This window comes from Zosterops lateralis (assembly GCF_965231275.1).
Source record: "Zosterops lateralis genome assembly, chromosome: 1".
Classification (NCBI taxonomy): domain Eukaryota; kingdom Metazoa; phylum Chordata; class Aves; order Passeriformes; family Zosteropidae; genus Zosterops; species Zosterops lateralis.
The window spans coordinates 91405642-91424818 of record NC_139762.1 but is presented as its reverse complement, the minus strand read 5'-3'; the positions used below and the strand labels follow the sequence as shown (position 1 = coordinate 91424818).

General features: G+C 37.2%; 1 protein-coding gene across 1 annotated transcript in view; it reads left to right on the top strand.

The window, feature by feature from the left end:
* The window catches only part of LOC310906945 (dynein axonemal heavy chain 5-like), a gene marked incomplete at both ends in the record, with an annotated part of 154876 nt that overhangs the window by 94910 nt on the left and 40789 nt on the right, over positions 1 to 19177 (top strand). The window contains 6 exons of the mRNA XM_083856673.1: positions 1503 to 1670; positions 8666 to 8884; positions 11660 to 11836; positions 15450 to 15644; positions 16859 to 17014; positions 17289 to 17471. Coding sequence (XP_083712799.1) covers positions 1503 to 1670; positions 8666 to 8884; positions 11660 to 11836; positions 15450 to 15644; positions 16859 to 17014; positions 17289 to 17471 — 1098 coding nt within the window. The remainder of the gene's footprint in view (positions 1 to 1502; positions 1671 to 8665; positions 8885 to 11659; positions 11837 to 15449; positions 15645 to 16858; positions 17015 to 17288; positions 17472 to 19177) is intronic.

Sequence of the window (19177 nt, the reverse complement as noted above, 5' to 3'; positions counted from 1 at the left end):
TCCTGCTGGTAGTTGGCAGCACATTTGACTCAGAGGAGTCAGAACAACTTCTGTGGGACCAAGTTCTTGAAGGAAGTGATCCCGATGGATGTGGGGTAGAATACTGGACTGCTTCAATCCCTGATGAGGTCCTTGACATGTTGTCCTCCTTCCCCATTTCTCATTTTGAGTATATATGATAAGAAAGCTCATTGTGTCTGGAGTTCTGAGTACACTACACAGCTTACTTGTTAGTGAGATTTTTGTTCTTTCCTAATATTTTTTAGGCAATTAGTGGATGAAGTTCATTGAGTTCAAAATTAATTACTTGAAAGGAAAAGCATAACATTTTCCAAGCTTTTGAACAGGGGTTTAGGCCATTGCTGATTGATCTTTGCTTCACCTTTGCCAGCTTGTTGGCTCATTATTTGGAGTAGGAGAACAAAAAAAGTCAAAATTTTTGTCCAGCACTATTTTACATTTTAGCAAATGATCATAGTGTAAACACCACTACACTGATCTTGGGAGTAATATAGTGAATGTCTTTTTTATTAGAGTAGCTAAGGATCAGACAAGGCAGTCCTTTCTGCTGTGCAGAAAACCAAGAAAAGGGTAAATTGCTTGACAGTATGAATGGTGGATGATTTTTAGATGTGTTAAAGGAAAGGCATTAATACCTTGCCAAAAAAGGGGAAGATTCTTAATGTGTCTATTGTTAAGCAGTCATTTTTAGCCTGTATAAGCTCTTCCACTCTCTACCTTGCTCGAGGAGATGAATTCCGTTTTCTTCTGACACTTACATAATTATAGATTAACCACCATCATCAAAGATCTGGCTTTTCATGTTCTCAGCAGATTGTGAAAGAGGGGAAAAAAAACCTGGGATTAGAATAACAGCTGAAAGAAATTTCTTTCACGGTTAAGGAAAAGGGTTAGCTTCAGTGAAGTGAAGAGAGTGCCTTGCAGTTTCACCCTTTTTCTTCCGAAAATGCATGTTTGGTTCCTTTAGCTGTGTTCACACCAGTGCCTGTCTGACACCATGGTGAGCTTGTTTATGAAACTAGACTAGAAGAAAATTATTCAATAGTCTTCTGACTTATATTTCTGTCATAACACTTTCCAAACTAGATCACTGAGCATTGATGAGGGTATTAAAGATGGGACAAGGACATCTGGTTTAGGGGGAAGGGGAAAAAGGTGCAGTGTTGTTAGCAGCAATAATTTAGAACATCTTAAATTGTCATGAAGCTACGAGCACTAGTAATGTCTGTAAATCCTATGTGTCAAATAGGGATATTAAATGCCAGCTCAAGTCAATCTGTTGCAATGGAAGTAGGAGTTATTTTCAGGAGTTCACAAAAACTACTAATCTGTCCTTTTTAAGAGTGAAAGGCAACAGTGTTGCTTTGTTAATTTATTCTCTAAGAAGTGATACCCCATGATTTTTAAAAATAAATATGCTTCTGTGAAGCAGACCTTATTCAAAAACCCATTTTAAAAAACTTTTCCTTTCTATTGACTAGGACTCAATTACAGAAGAAACTGTGGAGCTTTTAGAGCCTTATTTGAATATGGAGGATTATAATCTTGAGACTGCTAAAAAAGTGTGTGGAAATGTAGCAGGTCTTTGCTCATGGACACAAGCAATGGCTTACTTCTATGGTGTTAATAAAGAAGTTCTTCCTCTTAAGGTATTTTGTATTGATAATTTTATTTTTTTGACCAATGAATATTGTCAAGGGGAAAAAATATCGTGTTATTTTGGCTAAAAAAGAGATTCTTATTTCTTCACACCCAGCTAAGTCAAGCACACGGAGATTTAATATGTCCTGGCCACTTTTTCCCCTCACATACAACTACCCTGTGGTACACTTGTTACTTGTGTGGACACAGTAAGTATTCAGTTGGTTCTTTACAGAGCCTGTCTAGCTGTATGTGGGAGATTATGATACCCTCTCTGCCCTCAGAGTGGGTGTCAGGCACTAAGACTTCCAGAAAACTCCTCTGTCCTACTGGCCTGGGAAGGAACCTTCTCATTGTGGTCATGATAGAACCTGGGAGAGGAGAGATCAGTCTTGGCACAGTAGCATTCTTTAAGGAATTTAGGTGGAATTCATCTCCCTAAAAAAATTTGGGGTTTCAGTCTACTTATGTGCAAGTGTACATAGCAATAAAGAAAGCAGTTGTGAGGTACAGAATTCTGTTGAAACACTGAACTGAAATAGGAAGGGATCAGCCACTGGTGTGTGCATTCCTTCAGATAGCTTTATTGTCTTGGAAACATTTCATTTATGGGCATACTGATAAAAAGGGACTTTGCATATTTATATAATGATTTATAGTCATTGCTCCTACAGTGAGTTTTATGGCTCTTTTCTGAGGAAATACATCCAATCCGCTATGCTTCCTCTGCACTCATGTTTGGGTTCTTATTGAATAAGCTACTGTATCAATGGTACAGTCAAAACTCTCAGCACAATCTTTTAGTATACCTGGACAGATCTGATTCAAATATGTTAAAAACACTTTTTAAAATTCAAGTAACTCAAGAGAATGCTATATTTTTGTAATATATAAGTAGTTTTTTCCTTTTCAAATAATGGGATGTTCACTAATGAAAACAGAATTTGAAATGTTACTATTGAGAGCTATAAAAGGGAGTGAGACCTGGGGGAAACAGTGGCTTTATATGCAAATGCAACCCTGAAAGTTGAAAATGTGCTCTTGTAGTTTTTATTTGAATATATATATGATTTAGGATCACATATACATTTAGCTCTGTGCTTAAGTACTTGCATTCTCGTCACACTGTAGCTGATAAAAAAATCAAACACATATATTAGCAAAATGGTGCCTATTGTCAGGTACAGCAACAGTCACAAATATTTTAAAAACTGAAGATGACAAAACGAGGGAGGGAGAGAAGAGGTGTTTAAAGTATGCAGGAGATATTGCAGGAAGCAGTGGAGTGATGCTAAGAAAATAATTGAAAATAAATGTACAATTAAACTGCAAAAAGTACTAGCCCAGGCTAATCCATCCAGTGCTAAAAGCAGGTTTACGGAATGAATTAATCAAGCTGCTTTATCCTAACTGCTGTTCTAGGATATAAATCCCCTTCAACACCTGCAAAATTGATTCAATATATTTTTAAATTGCATCTTAAGTGAGACTCATTGCCTCATTTATCTTAAATATGACAACCTGTGAAAACTAATTAATCATGACTTATATTTTAGTAAATACAGAGTGCAAAACTTACCTAATTCCTGGGAATGGATACTGGCATTCTTTAGATAAGTGACCTGCAGCCCAAGCATCCTTAGTTAGACTTTTCTGTAAACCTTCAGCATGAGGATGAGCTGCTCCTCCCCAGATTGCTACCTAGTAAACCAGACTGCTGCATTAACCTGAGAATTTTGAAACACCATCTGCTCCTTATCCATTATTTGAAGAATATAAGAGCAGAATGGAGAAGCCCTGACTTTTGCTGTGATACTGTCAGCCTCCAATTAAAATACTGTGTATAGGAGTATAATTTCCTTCAGTGATGTCTCCAGTGTCTTTAATTAAATTCTCCTTAGGCTGTTATACTGATCAAGGGAAGTTTGTTTACAGTTTATAAATTCTGTTTGATATTGAGGATTCTCTCTGTCAAACTCAGTTTTAAGTATGAGATCTTATTGCCTTTTCTACTTTTATCTGTCTCCATCCTGAACTAAAAACCACAGCAGGCAGTGAAAGGAAATCTTGCACATGTAGATGAGGTAATAGTCAAGGAGTGAAATTTGAAATTAGTCAAGGAGTTGAAATTTGATAGTTGTCCATTTAAATAAGCATGTCCTTGACAAGGTGATGCTTACCGGGCAGGAAAACAAACATGCAAGTCTGAATTCAAGGCCCACAATAACTGTGGAAGGAAAGCATATACTTTGTTGGGGGTGAAGGGGAGGTTTAGATCACCCAACAAAACAGAGTGAGGTCAGGACATGTAACTGAACAGAAAATACGGAAAGTCTTTCACTAGCTAGTACAGACTGTGAAAAGCAGATAATAGATATGATTTCTGTGTTTTTCAAACATTATTTTAACCCCACAGAATGGTCACTGATATCAAAGAAAGTGAGGCCGAGATTTTATTAATGTCACTCTGCATGGATCTGTTTGCATCTGTTTGCAGATACATATATATGTGTGCGTATGTATATGTATTTTTTTTTAATTTGTATTGGTGAGGTAAAAACAGTGTTTTTGGGAAGTCTGCAAAACTTGTATATGTCTTCACATTTTTTTTACAATCTTTCCCTAAGTAATGGTGGATACAAGTGTATCATGATACTGAGTCTTTGGGAAAGTCAATCCAGAACCAGCGGAGAGTCTATAGGAAAAGTTTGCAGTAATCTGGGACGGGGGCAGTTTTGAGACTGCATTTCCATGAGGAGTTTTCAGTCAGATTCCATGTTCCCAGGAGAGTTTTGAAGCAAAAGGCAAAGATGAGCACTTAGCACATCCCCAGAAGTTCAGGAGCAGACTGGCAGAGTCCAAGTGCAAGAGGCCTTCTGGCCTAATCCAGCAGCAGTGTATTGTCACTGCAAGAATATTGGACTTTGGAAGCTGAAATTCATTAACAAGAGCTGTGCTAGGAAAGTTCCAAATCATCCTTGCCTGTAGTGAACTCTATAGTTTTGGATGCTTTTTTTTTTCCCAATGGGATTCTCCTAGTAACATTTCCTGAATTTACTGAGCAGCAGTTGCTCTTCAGAGTGATTTGAGGTTGATCTGGGCATTCCATTCAAGAGCAGGAATAGCATTAAATGATATTAGTCTTCTTTTTGTTGAAGAAGTCATTTTTATTGAACTGCTTTCTCAGATCAGGGTCAGATATACTCGCTACTTTGCAAAACTGAGTTTGCAATGAATCAGCGAGAAGCTTAATGTCTATGTCAATACTAATAAATTAAATAGTACTAGAGAATTTTTCTAGGCACTGAGAAAGTGATCATTTACACTGGTAAATTGTTAGAATGATCTCTAATGTGGATTTGGTCTTGGCTAAACAGCATTTTTCAGTAATCCCTGGGCACCTTTCAGGTTCTAGCATGGTCCAAGAGCCATTCCCACAAGGCTGTCAGCATGCAGTCATACTGTTTTAGAGGCTGGGAGAGCATAATGTGTAATTTTTTTATGCTGGTTAACCTCGGTGCCAGAGAAGGGTCCTGGGCATGTTTCACTTAAGAGTAAGCTGCGACTGTAATTATGTTTATTTGTTCTGGTTTTGTGTGGAATGCAAAAACTTTAAGAGGGGCAGGATCATCTCACCACGTGCTATGAAGTCCTCTCTGAGGGCAGCTTGGAAGAAGGCAAAGCAGCTGCTTAACTCTTTAAGGTATGGCCCTTTTTGGCACAAATGCTGTCCCTGTACCTGCCCCACACAGACAGATGCAGAGAGCAGGTAGCAGCACTGGCTGAAGCAGGTGCTGAGGGGATTGTCTGTCTGGTTCCCCACAATGCCAAAGGCAAGGAAAGGCTGAAGCTGCTGTTCTCACACAAGCCCAGGCGTGTTCCAGTGTAGCACCACTTCTCCAGGGGCGCAGATCAGAGTGTGGACCTCATGTCTTAAATCCTCATGATTCATCAGCATAAAATCCATTTATTCAGGCTTTCACACTGCATCCAGCTGGAACAAATTGTGTATCCTTTCTTTGCTGCGTGATTCACGGGGATGAAATGAAGGGTGTGAGGCTTGTTCACAGAGGAATGCCACCAAAATTAGAAAGGCCACAGTGATTCTTAGTGGCTGGGAAACATGTTTCCTTCCTGCCTATTACTGGCTGGAAATGTTTGTATGGAGCTGATTGCAGCTGTAATAGTCTTCTTGTGCAGAAGATTCTCTTTGGCAGCAGAACTTGCCTCCTGCTCTCATGGCAGAGCTCTCTACAGGAGGCTGCCAGCCAACCTGCCACTGATGTCAATACAAAAGCCATGTTTGTACCCATGAAATTTTGAAAACTTGAGCCTGGGGAAAAAAATCAGGGAGAAAGCATATAGTGATGATTTCAAAGGGTCATCTGAACCAAGTAGTCTTTCTGCCCTTGGGAATCACATAGGTTGGTCATCCTGATACGTTGGCTGTCAGTCTCGCGCAACCAACCAGTATTCATCACACATGATCAAGTAGCCTATAAATCAAACTAATATTATAATGCTTATACTTTGTTATTATTTGCTTTGTTATGATAGGCTAAGAATTTTCTGCATAAAATTGGCTGAGAGTTTTGGTTAAATTGTCTGTAAAATAGTTTCTTTTTATAGGTCATCTTCCAGAGAAACTTTAAAGTCTTGTGTCAACAATTTTAGGGATTTTTTTTTTTAGGTTAGCATACAACATACTTTTTAATTTTAATCATCTCTGATATAATTTTTTGTTGTTCCTATATCTTCAAAGCTGATAGCCTTTTAAGAGTTTTTAAGAATGAAGATGTCTATTTTATTAATATTTTTGCACTTTTCTGGGTAGTTTATTGCTGCGCAGAGACTTGCTTTTCATACTTACAAGGCATCATTGCTCATATGTATTGGGAATTCACATGCCCATCTTTTTCCATTGAAGTTCACAACCTGCTGTGATAAATGTCAAGGTGTTATATGAATCCATGCAGCCAGGTGTAAGTTCTCTGTTGTTCCAGCTGTTCTGCCAAGGCTGTCTTTACAACCCCCCAAGGATCTTGTTTCCTGTGTAACTTCAGTATTTGTCATCTGGGACTGAAACAATATGTCATAGTATTGTTTGACCCCCAGTTTTAGCCCTCAGAGAATAAAAGGATACAAGGATGCTCTGCAGTGGGGAAGGAGACAGGAGGAAGTTGAAGAGGGCTAGTGCAAGATTCCTTTTGGATTTCAGTAAGAAAGGCCTGACAACAGATGGCTAAATGAGGCATCTGCTTTAATAAGATAGAATAATGAGGAGTTTAAGATAGTATGAATGGCCAAAGGAGAAAGTTTTCTCTTAATGGACTGGATCTGCTCTGCACAGGATACCATGGACAAAACTATCCTGACTCTCTCTGATGCTGCATGAATGTGGCGTGTCCAGCATTTGAAGGGATGTAAAGTTTACTCACTGTTTGTCTTCTTCTTATGAATCTCTTTAAGGCAGTTGTCTTATTAAGCCATTTGTTGTCAGACTTTTCTTATTCAGATGCAGAAGGAACCCTTCACTCTCCCTCTCTTATCTCACCCTTCCCCCTGGTGCACAGTAACACTACATCACCTACTAAAAACTCCTTTGCTGTTGGAACTTTGCCCAGTGGTCCAAGATTCACTAAAACATAACAGCAGTTGTTCTGAAAGCTGTTTAGCTGGGTTTAATCAAGACTCACTAACTGAGGAGTGTTTATTTCTGGTGATGCTCTTTAATGTGTTTTTTTGATAAACAGTGAGGTAAAAATATTTCAGCATTCTTACATGATGGAAATTTTATGAGCAGCCATTTTGCTTTTCATCTGAATTCTGAAATATTTTTTTATCTCTAGGATATGTCAAAATAGCAGGTGGCTACAGTAGATGCAACCTGACTGACAGTCATATTCTCTAGCATATACTTTGTACATATACCTAGATGGCTGATATACATGGACACAGATACATGTGATTTACCTGTATCCAATATGTATGCAATATACACCTACGTAGATTTTAGTAACCTACTTCACTGATTAGTACATATATGCTTCTCTAATTCCCTGCTCACAAACCACTCTTTTGAAATAGACCAGATCCCAACCCATGATTATGCTGTTAACTAGGAGTTACCCCTTAAGAGAGATGCCTTGTGCTGCTACTCTTCTGGTGTGATGTAATGGAAGTGTCAAGCTTCATACTTGTAATAAAACAGGTTTTACAGATTCTTGGTTTCCATCTTTATAACTCTTATAGAAGAAAAAAAAAAAACCACAACACAACAACCAGAAATAAGATACATGATATTTAAACAAGCTTTTTTAAATATTCAGAGTAAATGGAAGCAACCTTTATCTCTAAGTGTGAATTTCAAAAGAAATTTGTCAGGCTCTAATCCTTTGCAAATGTATGTGGAAATACATTCTGAATTCACTGAATATTTTTTTCAACCCTGTTAGGAATATAAAAGTGAAGAGGCCACATTTAAATGACATCATGCAAATTTATAGAGAGATGTGAAAAAATTCTCTAGAGTTTTACTTTCCAGAGGAGCAAAAAATACATTTGTTATATTTTTGTTGTAGAAGTAATTGATGGAAAAAGAGAGCAGAAGGGCAGTTTCTGTTACAATTTTTATAATTTTATAATTAATGAAGACAATATTAAATTTCTTTTGCACTGAGAATATATTGCAGGAGGCCCATTGTATATGTTTCCTTATAGGTCTAGTAAACAGCTATTTCAAGTGTATTGTATTTAAAATCACTGGTCATTGTGTGATTGACTGACCATTCTGAAGATATTATTTAAACATCTTAAGATTGCCTTGAATAACTTTAATGCTATGCTTCTGTTCCAGAAGTAAAAAGAAAAAATTTCTGTCATCTTAAAACATGTATTATTTTTAAAAGTATCCAACACAGTACAGTATGTGCCATTAAATGAATGTCATTTACTTCTGCCAAAAAATAGGTATTAATTACTCTTCACTTTTAAATATCTGTAGGCAAATTTAGCTTTGCAAGAAGGAAGACTTGCAGCTGCCCAAACGGAACTGAATAGTGCACAAAATCAGCTGGACGAGAAGCAAAGGGAACTGGATGAAGTCCAAGCCATGTATGATGCTGCTATGAAAGAGAAGCAGGCCTTGCTTGATGATGCTGAGGCGTGCAGAAGGAAGATGAACAATGCCACAGCTCTGATTGAAGGGTTAGGAGGAGAAAAGGTATTAGCACACATGTCTAGTTTTCCAGCACAAAGCAGGTGTGCAGTTTTGAGAATGCTTCGTAATGATCATAGCAGTGCTCAACAAACTCAAGGCGTGGTGATATCTTGATATTATCTGACACATTTTTTAGTTATATGTATGTTTGTTTTCCTTGAAGTTAATGTATCTAACAAAGTAAAGCAATTTTTTTGTGTTAATTCTTCCATATGAAGGTTTATGTTATATCATATGACTAGTATTAGGATAAAATTCAGATTTAAAGCCAAGGAGCCAAATTCCTTTTAGCTTTAGTAAGAAGAGGAATTAGGCTTAACCTAAATAATTGCCCTAAAATATTTAAAAGGAGGATTACTCTCTTTTTCTCACCAAGTATACAAGAATACAAATTTGAAGCTTGACTAATTTCCTGAATTATAATTGAAGCTTAGATTTCTACCGGAGCCTTTTACAGAATTATGGGCTAATTGTTATCTTCTGCACTGAGCTTGAAATTTACCTTTCCTATGAGATCTTTCTAGCTTGAGCCTGAAGGTTTTCAGAGGAAGCAGGATACTCTTTTTTCCCCCCTCTTATTATTTGCTTTATTAATTCCTTCATTGATTTCGCACAAAAGCAAAATTAATGACAGTTTTTACTTCAACCATTTTGTCCTGAAAGGCCAGGACCTCAGCATTTCTTTGCATAGCTGCCCTTCAAGTTAAGTAATTCAAAAATCTTAGATGCTTTATCATATTTTTTCTAAATTTAAGAGCAACAAAAATAGGAAATTATAATGCCTTATTTTGGGTTCTCTGAAGCCTTGTGCGATGAAGTCTTGTAAGAGTTGGTATTCCACTCTACTTTTGAAAATTCAGACAAAAAAATGGAAAACTGTATAAAACTTGCAGTATTGGGAAAAATTGACACTGGGTTAGATGTGTGTTTTCTAAACTTGGAACATGTAAGTCTTGATCCAGATTGCATGCAGAGTGATTGTAAGGGAAAGAATCTGGAAAGAAAGAAATGAGCAAAAATATTAGTTTATTATTTTTATTTTTTAAAATATAATAATACTTATAAAATTGCAGAATCATGAAATAGTTGAGATTGGAAGGGACCTCTGGAGGTTGACTAACCCAAAACATGCATCCCTCCTTCCCCCCTACTCAAGGCTCAGGGCGTTTTTTGGTTGAGTTTTGAATATCTTCAAGGATTCCACAGCTTCCCTTGGCAAACTATTTCAGTTTTTGGCCATTCTCACTGAAATAAACCGACTTTTTGTGTGTTGAATTAGAGTTTCTTATATTCCAATTTGTGTCCATTGCCCCTTGTCATTTCACAGAGTCTGAAAAGAGTTTGGCTTCTTCCTCTTTACACTTCCCCATCACGCACTTGTACACATAGAAACGTGTAGAAATTCCCCCTGCACTCTCTGTGTTCAAGGCTAAACATGCTCAGTCAAGACTGCTCCAAATTTTAGATCCTTGATTGATTCTTTATCTGCAAGTTTGAGGTTAAGCAAACTGCCTTTCCATCATTAAATCCTCCCTCAACTGTGTTGAGAACTTTTGTCAATGCCTTCCTTAAAACCTCAAGGACTTCTTGTGTCTTTCTGTGCTGTCCCTTCAGATATTGGGTTGTTGGAGTTCCCCATGTAAACCAAGGCCTGTGGATACAAGGTTTCTTCCCCCATCTGAAAAAAGCCCTCATCTGATTCTTGTTAATCATGTTGTCTGTGATAGACACACACATCCCCCATGTTGCTCTTCCGTCTGATGCTAACTCATAAGCTCCCAACTGGCATATTGTCCATCCTCAAGTCTCCCATGTTGAACACATGCATTCCGCTGCTCTCTCACATGAAAGAAAACCCCTCTTCTCACCTCCCCAACTTGTCCTTCCTAACATAGAGGAAAAGCCCATAGACAGCTGATGCAGCTCTCCAGCTGTGGATGATTTTCCACCACGTTCCTGTGACCCCCATCATATCGTGATGCTGCAGTCAGGTGCAGAGTCCTCTTTTGTTCTCCATGGTGTGCACATTCATGTAGAAACACTTCAGAGGGGTGCCCAGCTGTGATAATTAATGTCCTATAAGCTGTCCCCACCATTCTGTCTGGTGGACACTTCTTCATTTATGTGGGTGCCCTGATTTTCAGCCTTCTGATTGTTTTACATTCTTGCATTGGAGTTCTCACACATTGAAACATAAACAAAGTAGATTGTTTTCACATTCCTCTCTGTGATGGACTGTTGGTTTGACCACTGGGGTCAGAGGAGTGTTCCTCTCATTCCCCAATCCTTGACCAAATCCCAAAAACTATATACGTTGAGATTCCCAAAATAAAGGGCTTCTTTTTCTCGCTCTCAATTTGATGGGTGAGTGTCATTCTTTTGTGTCCTATTGCGACTAGAGTGGTCCTCCATTAGCCCTGTTTTGAGGATTACAAGCTCCCTACAGTTTATCTCACCCCACACATTTTGTTTGCCAGCCCAGTCCTCCACATCCTCAAGTGACTACTGGTCCTCCTCTGCTTACCACTTCGTTCCTCCTTTAAAGCTCTTCTTACCTGTTGGACCAGCTTGCTGGCAAAGATGCTTTTTCTCCACCTGGTGAGGTGGTTGCCATCACTTCCAAGCAAATTTCTAATTCTGGAAAGAATGATTTAAAGCAAAAAATACTCCTTTTTTGAAGAAAAATTATTTAACAGAAAGAGACAAAATTTTAAGTTAGATGTTTGTATTAGTTTTGTGTCTGCTTAAGCTAGCTTCTTTTTAATATTTTGCATACAGCTTCGTTGGACAGCCAGCAGCAAAAACTTTCAAAATCAAATTACTAATTTGGTGGGGAATGTTCTCCTGGCCACCGGATTTCTCTCTTACTCTGGACCTTTCAATCAGGAGTACAGGAATTTACTACTCCAATTGTGGAAGAAAGAGATGGACAATAGCAAGATTCCATACAGCAAAGTAAGTGTTCATGTTTTGTTCTGACCTTATTCTTTGCCTTGCTGAGAAATTATATGCAGAGCTTTTCATTTCAGAAAAGTACATAATTGGAAGATTATATATAGGCTGTCACATTCAGTCAAATTTTTAATAAATAAAAAAACTGAACAGTTGACAACTGAGCTTCTAAACCAATATGTTTTCAATTCCTCTTTATGCTGTCAGGCATTTCACAATTGGTATGTAGGACACTGCTCTGGCAAATCTGAGAGCAAAATGCTGTCTGAAGGCAGCTGCCCTTGGAGAAATAGCATAATATAGGAAACAAAGTAACATTTATCAGCTTAGCATACATTTACCTCTTCATAAGAGGAAACATCACCTTTGCACTTTTGTGGTTATCGGTATATACCCTCTGGTCATACCCTCTGTTGTGTACCCACAACATTTAATTTAGTTTAATTTGAAGTGTCTTGTAGAAATTATTGATTTAAACAAACCCTGCATTTTGCAGGCTTGGTTTTGCTTGCAGCACTTTGGCAGTTCAGCTTTTTCCAGTGCTACCATTTAAATCCATGCACCTTTGTCACCAGCAAGGCTGTTTCAGTGAGGCTGACATTGCAGTATCTCCCTCACTGGCCTGTGTCTGTGCAGACAGTGCAATGGAGCTACAGTCCCATCATTCAGTTTCTTTTTCCTGCCACTTCCTATCCTACCTTTATTAAGGTGAGCAGCCTGCATGCTGAGACTGTGACACAGGGCCAGATCCCTTGCATGAACCTTGTCCCTTACTTTTACCATTAATTGCCTCAGGAGCGCCAGACCTGGCAAATGTTCTGGTGCAGAGACTTTGCTTGTGGCCAGCAGCAGCCTTGCTCCTATTCCATGACTTTTAGGAGTTCTGTCTAATATTCTTCCCTGTACCTGGAAGGCATATTCATGCTGAAGGCAGAATTTAGGCCATAGTAATCAAAACTGTCTTTCTTACTAATCTATGTTGTCTTCCACTTGGTTTTGTGAGTACCTTTGTACATTTTCTTCAGCAGTAAAGGCTGGAGAAATAGTTCAGGGACTCTCTCTTCCTCTCAGCCCTGGAGTTGAAGCATTAAGCTCAAACAGTTCCTGTTCTCAGCTGTCAAAATTTTTGACAGAACAGTTGGTGCTGAAAAATGTGAACTACTGAGCAACCTGTGTACAGCTGTATCATTGTGAAAGAGCTAAAGGTAGATCTGCATCTTCTTTTCTGGTTTTTTTTTTGGATTTGGCTCTTAAAACCTCTATTAAGGAGACTTCTTTTCCGTGAAGGTTTTGTTCACTTCATAGAAGTTACTTCTGAATATCTTTTCTATTATTTTTTACGTTAAGTTAGCATAATTCTTGTAATGCTGATTAACCTTGACCCGACAGAGTGAAACTTGCAATCCAGCCCAATTTATGCTGTGACTTAAAAGATGAATCACTCTGACCTGCCCAGTAAAGCTCTCTGAAAGCTGATGATGATAAAAAATATGTAAGGCCAAGATGGATTTACTAATAAAGTTCCAGGAGCAGTGCAGTTTCAGGCAAGATTCTTAACCAGTGTGGCATGGGAGTTATCCTACATACACTCATCCCAGGGAGGCTCTTTCTCAAATTCAGTGTACAAAATGTTCTTAAAAGCTACTTACCTTGGGGAATATCTGTCAAGTTTCTCACCATTTAAGGATAAGAAACTGGATGTATAATGTCCTTAGAAAGTAATACATAAAGAACTAAAATTCTGCTTCCATGAAGCTGTTCTGACCACATTACTATTTGGCTGCATCTTTGAAAACTTGAGGAATACTTTGTTATTGTTTCTATGTTGCTTCCCCTTCCCCCACCCCACCAAGATGTCTCAGTTAGATGGAGAATATCACAGTTAATGAGTTTCTAAATGTATTTACCATTCTGTTTAGACAGTTCCCATTAAAAACAGAATGATGATTTCCATCATAGTATATTAAAGAGAGTTTTGATTTTTCCCAGGGAATTAAGTACTCACAAAAGGCAGCATATGGATACTGTCTTGATACTTCACACCACAAGAAAGAAAGCAGCTTTGCAGTTCAGGCAAAAGGCTTGATATCTACCTTGCTTTGTCACAGACTGACTGACCGTGGGCGTATGAGTCATTTAGGCATAACAATTTAGAAAGATCTGTTTAAAATTAGCCACCTATCTTTTTAGTTAGGCACTTAAATTAACTGAGTTTCAGAGTTGCAGGTTGACTGATGCTTCTTGCTGTAGGTAAGAAAAAGTTCAAAGCTGTTTAGATCCTACTCATCTGCTTTAGGAGCTAAATATGGTTTTTGGTTCCGATTGCTGAAAAATTTGCCTATTAAATGCTTTTCTGTCCTTTGCACAAATGGAAATGATTCCTAAATTTTCTCTGGCTTCTGAAAATGGTTTTTGTTCCTTCATTGTGAGTCTTCAATAATTTTATTAGTAAAAAAATAAAAGGGGTAAAAAAGCCTTGGCATCTTGCAACCACTGGTATCATTACATCTCAGGATTTTATCACAACTCTCACAGTATTTGAAGTTTTGCTTTAGGCTTCAGATGCTGAATTCTGTGATTTTTGCAAGATTTGCAGGCTTTTACTTTCTTTCTTTCTTTCTTTCTTTCTTTCTTTCTTTCTTTCTTTCTTTCTTTCTTTCTTTCTTTCTTTCTTTCTTTTTCTTCCTTCCTTTTCCTTCCTTCCTTCCTTCCTTCCTTCCTTCCTTCCTTCCTTCCTTCCTTCCTTCCTTCCTTCCTTCCTTCCTTTCAAACATGTTTTTAGTGAAAGCCTAAAAGTAGGAATTGTTGAATGAAAAATTTAAGGAGCAAATAAAAAAATCCCTTCAATTATATTATTTTTTAAATTCTCAATCCTTTCTAAGGTTCTTTCCTAAATTGGAGAGTTTGGTTTGCTATTTTCGGCACTGTTTTCTTCACATACACCTTTTTGAGAGGCCAGTCACTTTTCATAGTGAATAAAATAAAGCAAGTTTGTTGACAAGTGCAAATTAGACTTTAGGAGAATATGTGAACTGTGAAGGGTTTTAACTTAGCAGCAATAACCTTTCATGATAGTTCATGGTTACTGATCCATAGCACATCTCCACTTTCTTCTCTTAGTCTTGTACAGCCATCCTGTACCTGGAAGGCACTTTCCAGCAGGTGGAAGGTGGAAGCTCTTGTCAGCAAGATGACCCTTCCACTTGAACTGGCAGGAAAAGAGTTTGCCATTAAAAATTGCAAAAAAAAAAAATTGCAAAAAAAAAAATTGCAAAAAAAAAAAAAAAAAAAAAAAAAAAAAAAAAAAAAAAAAAAATCAGTTTGTCATTAGATATTGAACAGGCTTTGGAGTTTTTATGACACTCTCTGATGGACATCAAAGCCTCAACAGAATTCACTTTCATTACTGCTCAATTGCAATGATTTAATGCACTGAACTTTAAAGAAAAGAAACAGTAAGCAATAACTACCAAATACACTCTATCATGCATTCTGATCAGAAAAAGAAGAAAAGCCACCCAGAAGATATTTTAGTATAGCTCCTCTAACTGGCACCAATTTTGTATTTACATGTTTTCTACTGGTACTAATTTTGTAATTGCATGTTTTCTATTAGAACTTGAACCTTACTGGTATGCTTGTTGACAATGCTACAGTGGGTGAATGGAACCTCCAGGGTCTTCCAAATGATGATCTTTCAATTCAAAATGGCATTATTGTCACAAAAGCATCTAGATATCCTTTGCTAATTGATCCACAAGGTCAAGGAAAGATCTGGATCAAAAATAAGGAAAAGAATAATGGACTTCAGGTAAATAGTTAATTTACTGTTTTTTTTTAATGTGTGTGTCATCATACGTTGGCCATGTGTAATTTAAATCTGATATTTATTGGTATACAGTTATGCAGAAACTAAAGCAAGACTGACACAGAACATTACCCTGTATCAGGATATCAATAACAGGGCAAAATATCTTAGAATATGTTATGATATATCTATTTTTGTGATTAATCTTTTAATTGCTTGCCATAGTGTAAGAGAAACAAAGAGGAAAGTAAGAGGTTGTAACTTATTCTCCACCTTCCTGGAGACTTGTATCTCCTGCTCTGAATCTGAGTTCTCCCCAGTAAGTCCAGGAAGAACAGAGTTATGTCAAGATTCTAAATACACAAGTGTTTAAATTATGGCTTACATCTGGGATATTGTAATTTGCTATGGTCTTATTAGCGTTATGTTGTTGGTCACCCAGACACTAGCTTTATCCTTCAGCTGAATTTGAAATAAAAATGTAGGCAACATGCTGTTTTGATGGATACACATATGCCTACATTATAACAAACAAAAAGTGCAGAGTGGTGGAACAGATTATTAACTTTTAAATAATATACTGGTTTAATTCTGTGTAATGTGCCTCTAGATATTTTAATTATACCTTTTTCAAAGAGCTTTGCCTGCAAGACAAGGATTTATTTTAAAAACATGTCTATCCTAATTTTTTTTTCCTGGTAAAAAGCCACCCGAAAACCATGACTTAAGAGATGCCTGGAAAGGCTATTCAATTATCATCTTAAAGGATTATGTTAAATATATTAAATTTAAATAAATTAAAAGGAGTCAGTGTTACTTCTAGCAATTTTAAGACTGGTGGAACTGAATTGGAAATTTAATCAGACCTCCTATGTATCACTGGTTCCCTTTCTGAACTCCATAAATATTTCCCTACTTCACATTAGTGTTCTAAGCATAAAACTATTTATATTTAGGAGATATTAAGATATTACAATTATTAGATAGATATTCAGATAAATAAGTAAATAGGTAGCAATAAAGAAAAATGTGATCTGTCCGCCTAAGTTTAAATCAGAACTTCCATTCAGATCAGCAGAGGCAAGTTCTCTTCCCTAAAATGGAGCCATTTGTATAGATATCCCAGGACAAGTATAATTTTTTAAAGCTGCAATAGATTTTATGCTGTTTTCTGTATGCTTTCAAATGCATGCTGTGTTGTGACTCAATCCTCCTAGGTTACAGCTATGAACCACAAGTTCTTCAGAACTCATATAGAAGACTGCTTGTCCCTTGGCCGACCTCTGTTAATTGAAGATATTGGAGAGGAGCTTGATCCTGCTCTAGATAACATCTTGGAAAAAAATTTCATAAAATTTGGTTCAGCACACAAAGTAAGATGAATTGAAGACGTGAAATTAAAACTCAATAAGGACAGATGTTGGGTATGGGGTGGTCTTAATACTGACATGATTGGTACCTTTAAAACAGTTAGAAAAGTAGTAGTGAACTCATGGGTCTGTTTGAGGGGGTTTTTACCCTTAGTCAGGAAGTTTAAAAGTGTAAATGAAAATGTAACAAAAAGAGTTCATAGATTTTTTTTTTCTTGGATAAAATAACAGTTTTTCTGAATTCAGCTTTTGAAAACTAATAAATTTTTTTTTTCAGGTGAAAGTAGGTGACAAGGAGGTAGATCTGACAAAGGGGTTTACCCTCTATATGACAACAAAGATGGCTAATCCTGTTTATACTCCAGAAATTAGTGCAAGAACAACTGTAATTGACTTTAGTGTTACCATGAAAGGACTGGAAGATCAGCTCCTTGGCCGCGTCATCCTCACAGAAAAGCAGGTATTGAGTGTTGCAGTATTTGAATAGAGGGAAGGCTGGTTCAGTATCTGCACCAGGACTGCATACATATTCAATGGCTTGGTTGAAATCAAATGCAAGAACAAAAATGTGAATGAAAGTTTAAAGGTTGTGCATTTGCTGAAATACAATGTGGAGCTGTTTTTTAATTGAATGGGGGAACCTAAACATTTATTTTAAGATCTGGCCTTGGAAAGAGAAGAAAGAAAATTATTCATTAAAAATACATCACAGGCATACACATGACATACATAAAAACTTTATTCTTTCATATATGGAAAGGGCTTCTTGTTCAGTGAGAAATCTCTTTTATTTCTAAATTCCTTTTTAAACTTAATTTGAATTACATGAAAAAATGCTTATGAACTTGAACTACTTTTGCTAGCCAGGCTCTAGTGGGCAAGGAAATGAAAGATTCTTAAGGAGCCCTGAACACTGACTTGACTCTGTTCTTACTAAAATTTGCATTGATTATGTGGAAGTTAATGTAAGGAAGAAAATCCTCTCTCAGGTGAGAGAAAAAAATGTAGGTATGCATTAGCAGAGCTGCTGCTTTCAGGAAGTAGCTCAGGTAGGCTTGGTCATGCAAGAGGAGTTGCCTATCTAAGAGAATTAATTCTTCTTTGACTTCCCCAAAGCATGTTCTAACCACTGTTCTTTAGTGGTGCTATCATTTTCTCCAGCCAACACCCTTTCACTTTGCTCAAAATGAGCCTTTACTGAAGTAAGGACTGGAATTAAAGTGCCCTTCCTTCAGTCTGACAGTCAAAAACCGAGGCTGCTAAGCGATTGTAATGCACAAACTTCCTGTGAATTGTTCCATGAAAAACAGAAAGGCTATAACAGCAAGTATTGGGGAAAAATAGGGTGGGACAAACGCTTTAGATGCAAAACTTTTAATCTTTACTCCAGTAGATGTAGGTTTCTGTAAGCAAAATCGAACAGCATCAGCAGAAGGGAATGGGAGTATTCTGACTACTCTCTGAATGGAGGTAGAGGTCTAAATCAAGATAGAATTGAAAGAAGTGAAATAAAACTCCTCTTCCGACAAGATACCCTTGCTCGGTGTTTGGTGTTTTTTTTTGTTTTTTTTTTTTTTTTTTTTTTGGACAGAACTGGTAGAGTATTTATATTGAATGTACATAGCGACACCTAGATTGCATTTTGGGTCAAAAATACAGTTACTGAAAAATATTCCTCCAGTGCTGTACATCAGCTGAAGAGAGTTGCAAGAGAACTTGGTTAATATTGGCACTACTTGATGCACAGGGGCATGGTTGCAGCTGATCACCATTTATTAAACTTCTTTTGGCAGAAATGAAGACATCATGGTTGTTCTGTCTCTTCTGTCTCAGTAAGAGGTGAATGTTGTAGTGTAGATGGTTAGAACCAATGGGATTCTGAAAAATTTAGTTCAAAGGAAAGACACAACATGAAGAGAGATTCTGAAAAACAGGTTTTCTATTACAAAGAGACAACTTTATGATCGCTGAGCTAAAGTAATAGATTAAAGGAACCAAGACATTCTTAAAGCTTGCTGTAGTGATCAATGAAATACGATCAAAGAAGTGTTTATTCTTCTCAGCTTTATGGGTTGATCCTGTAAATATAGAAACATACATCAGCATATTTTTTACTTTGATAATGAAGTTGCTGCCACTATTTGTGTTCAGAACAATAATTATTTA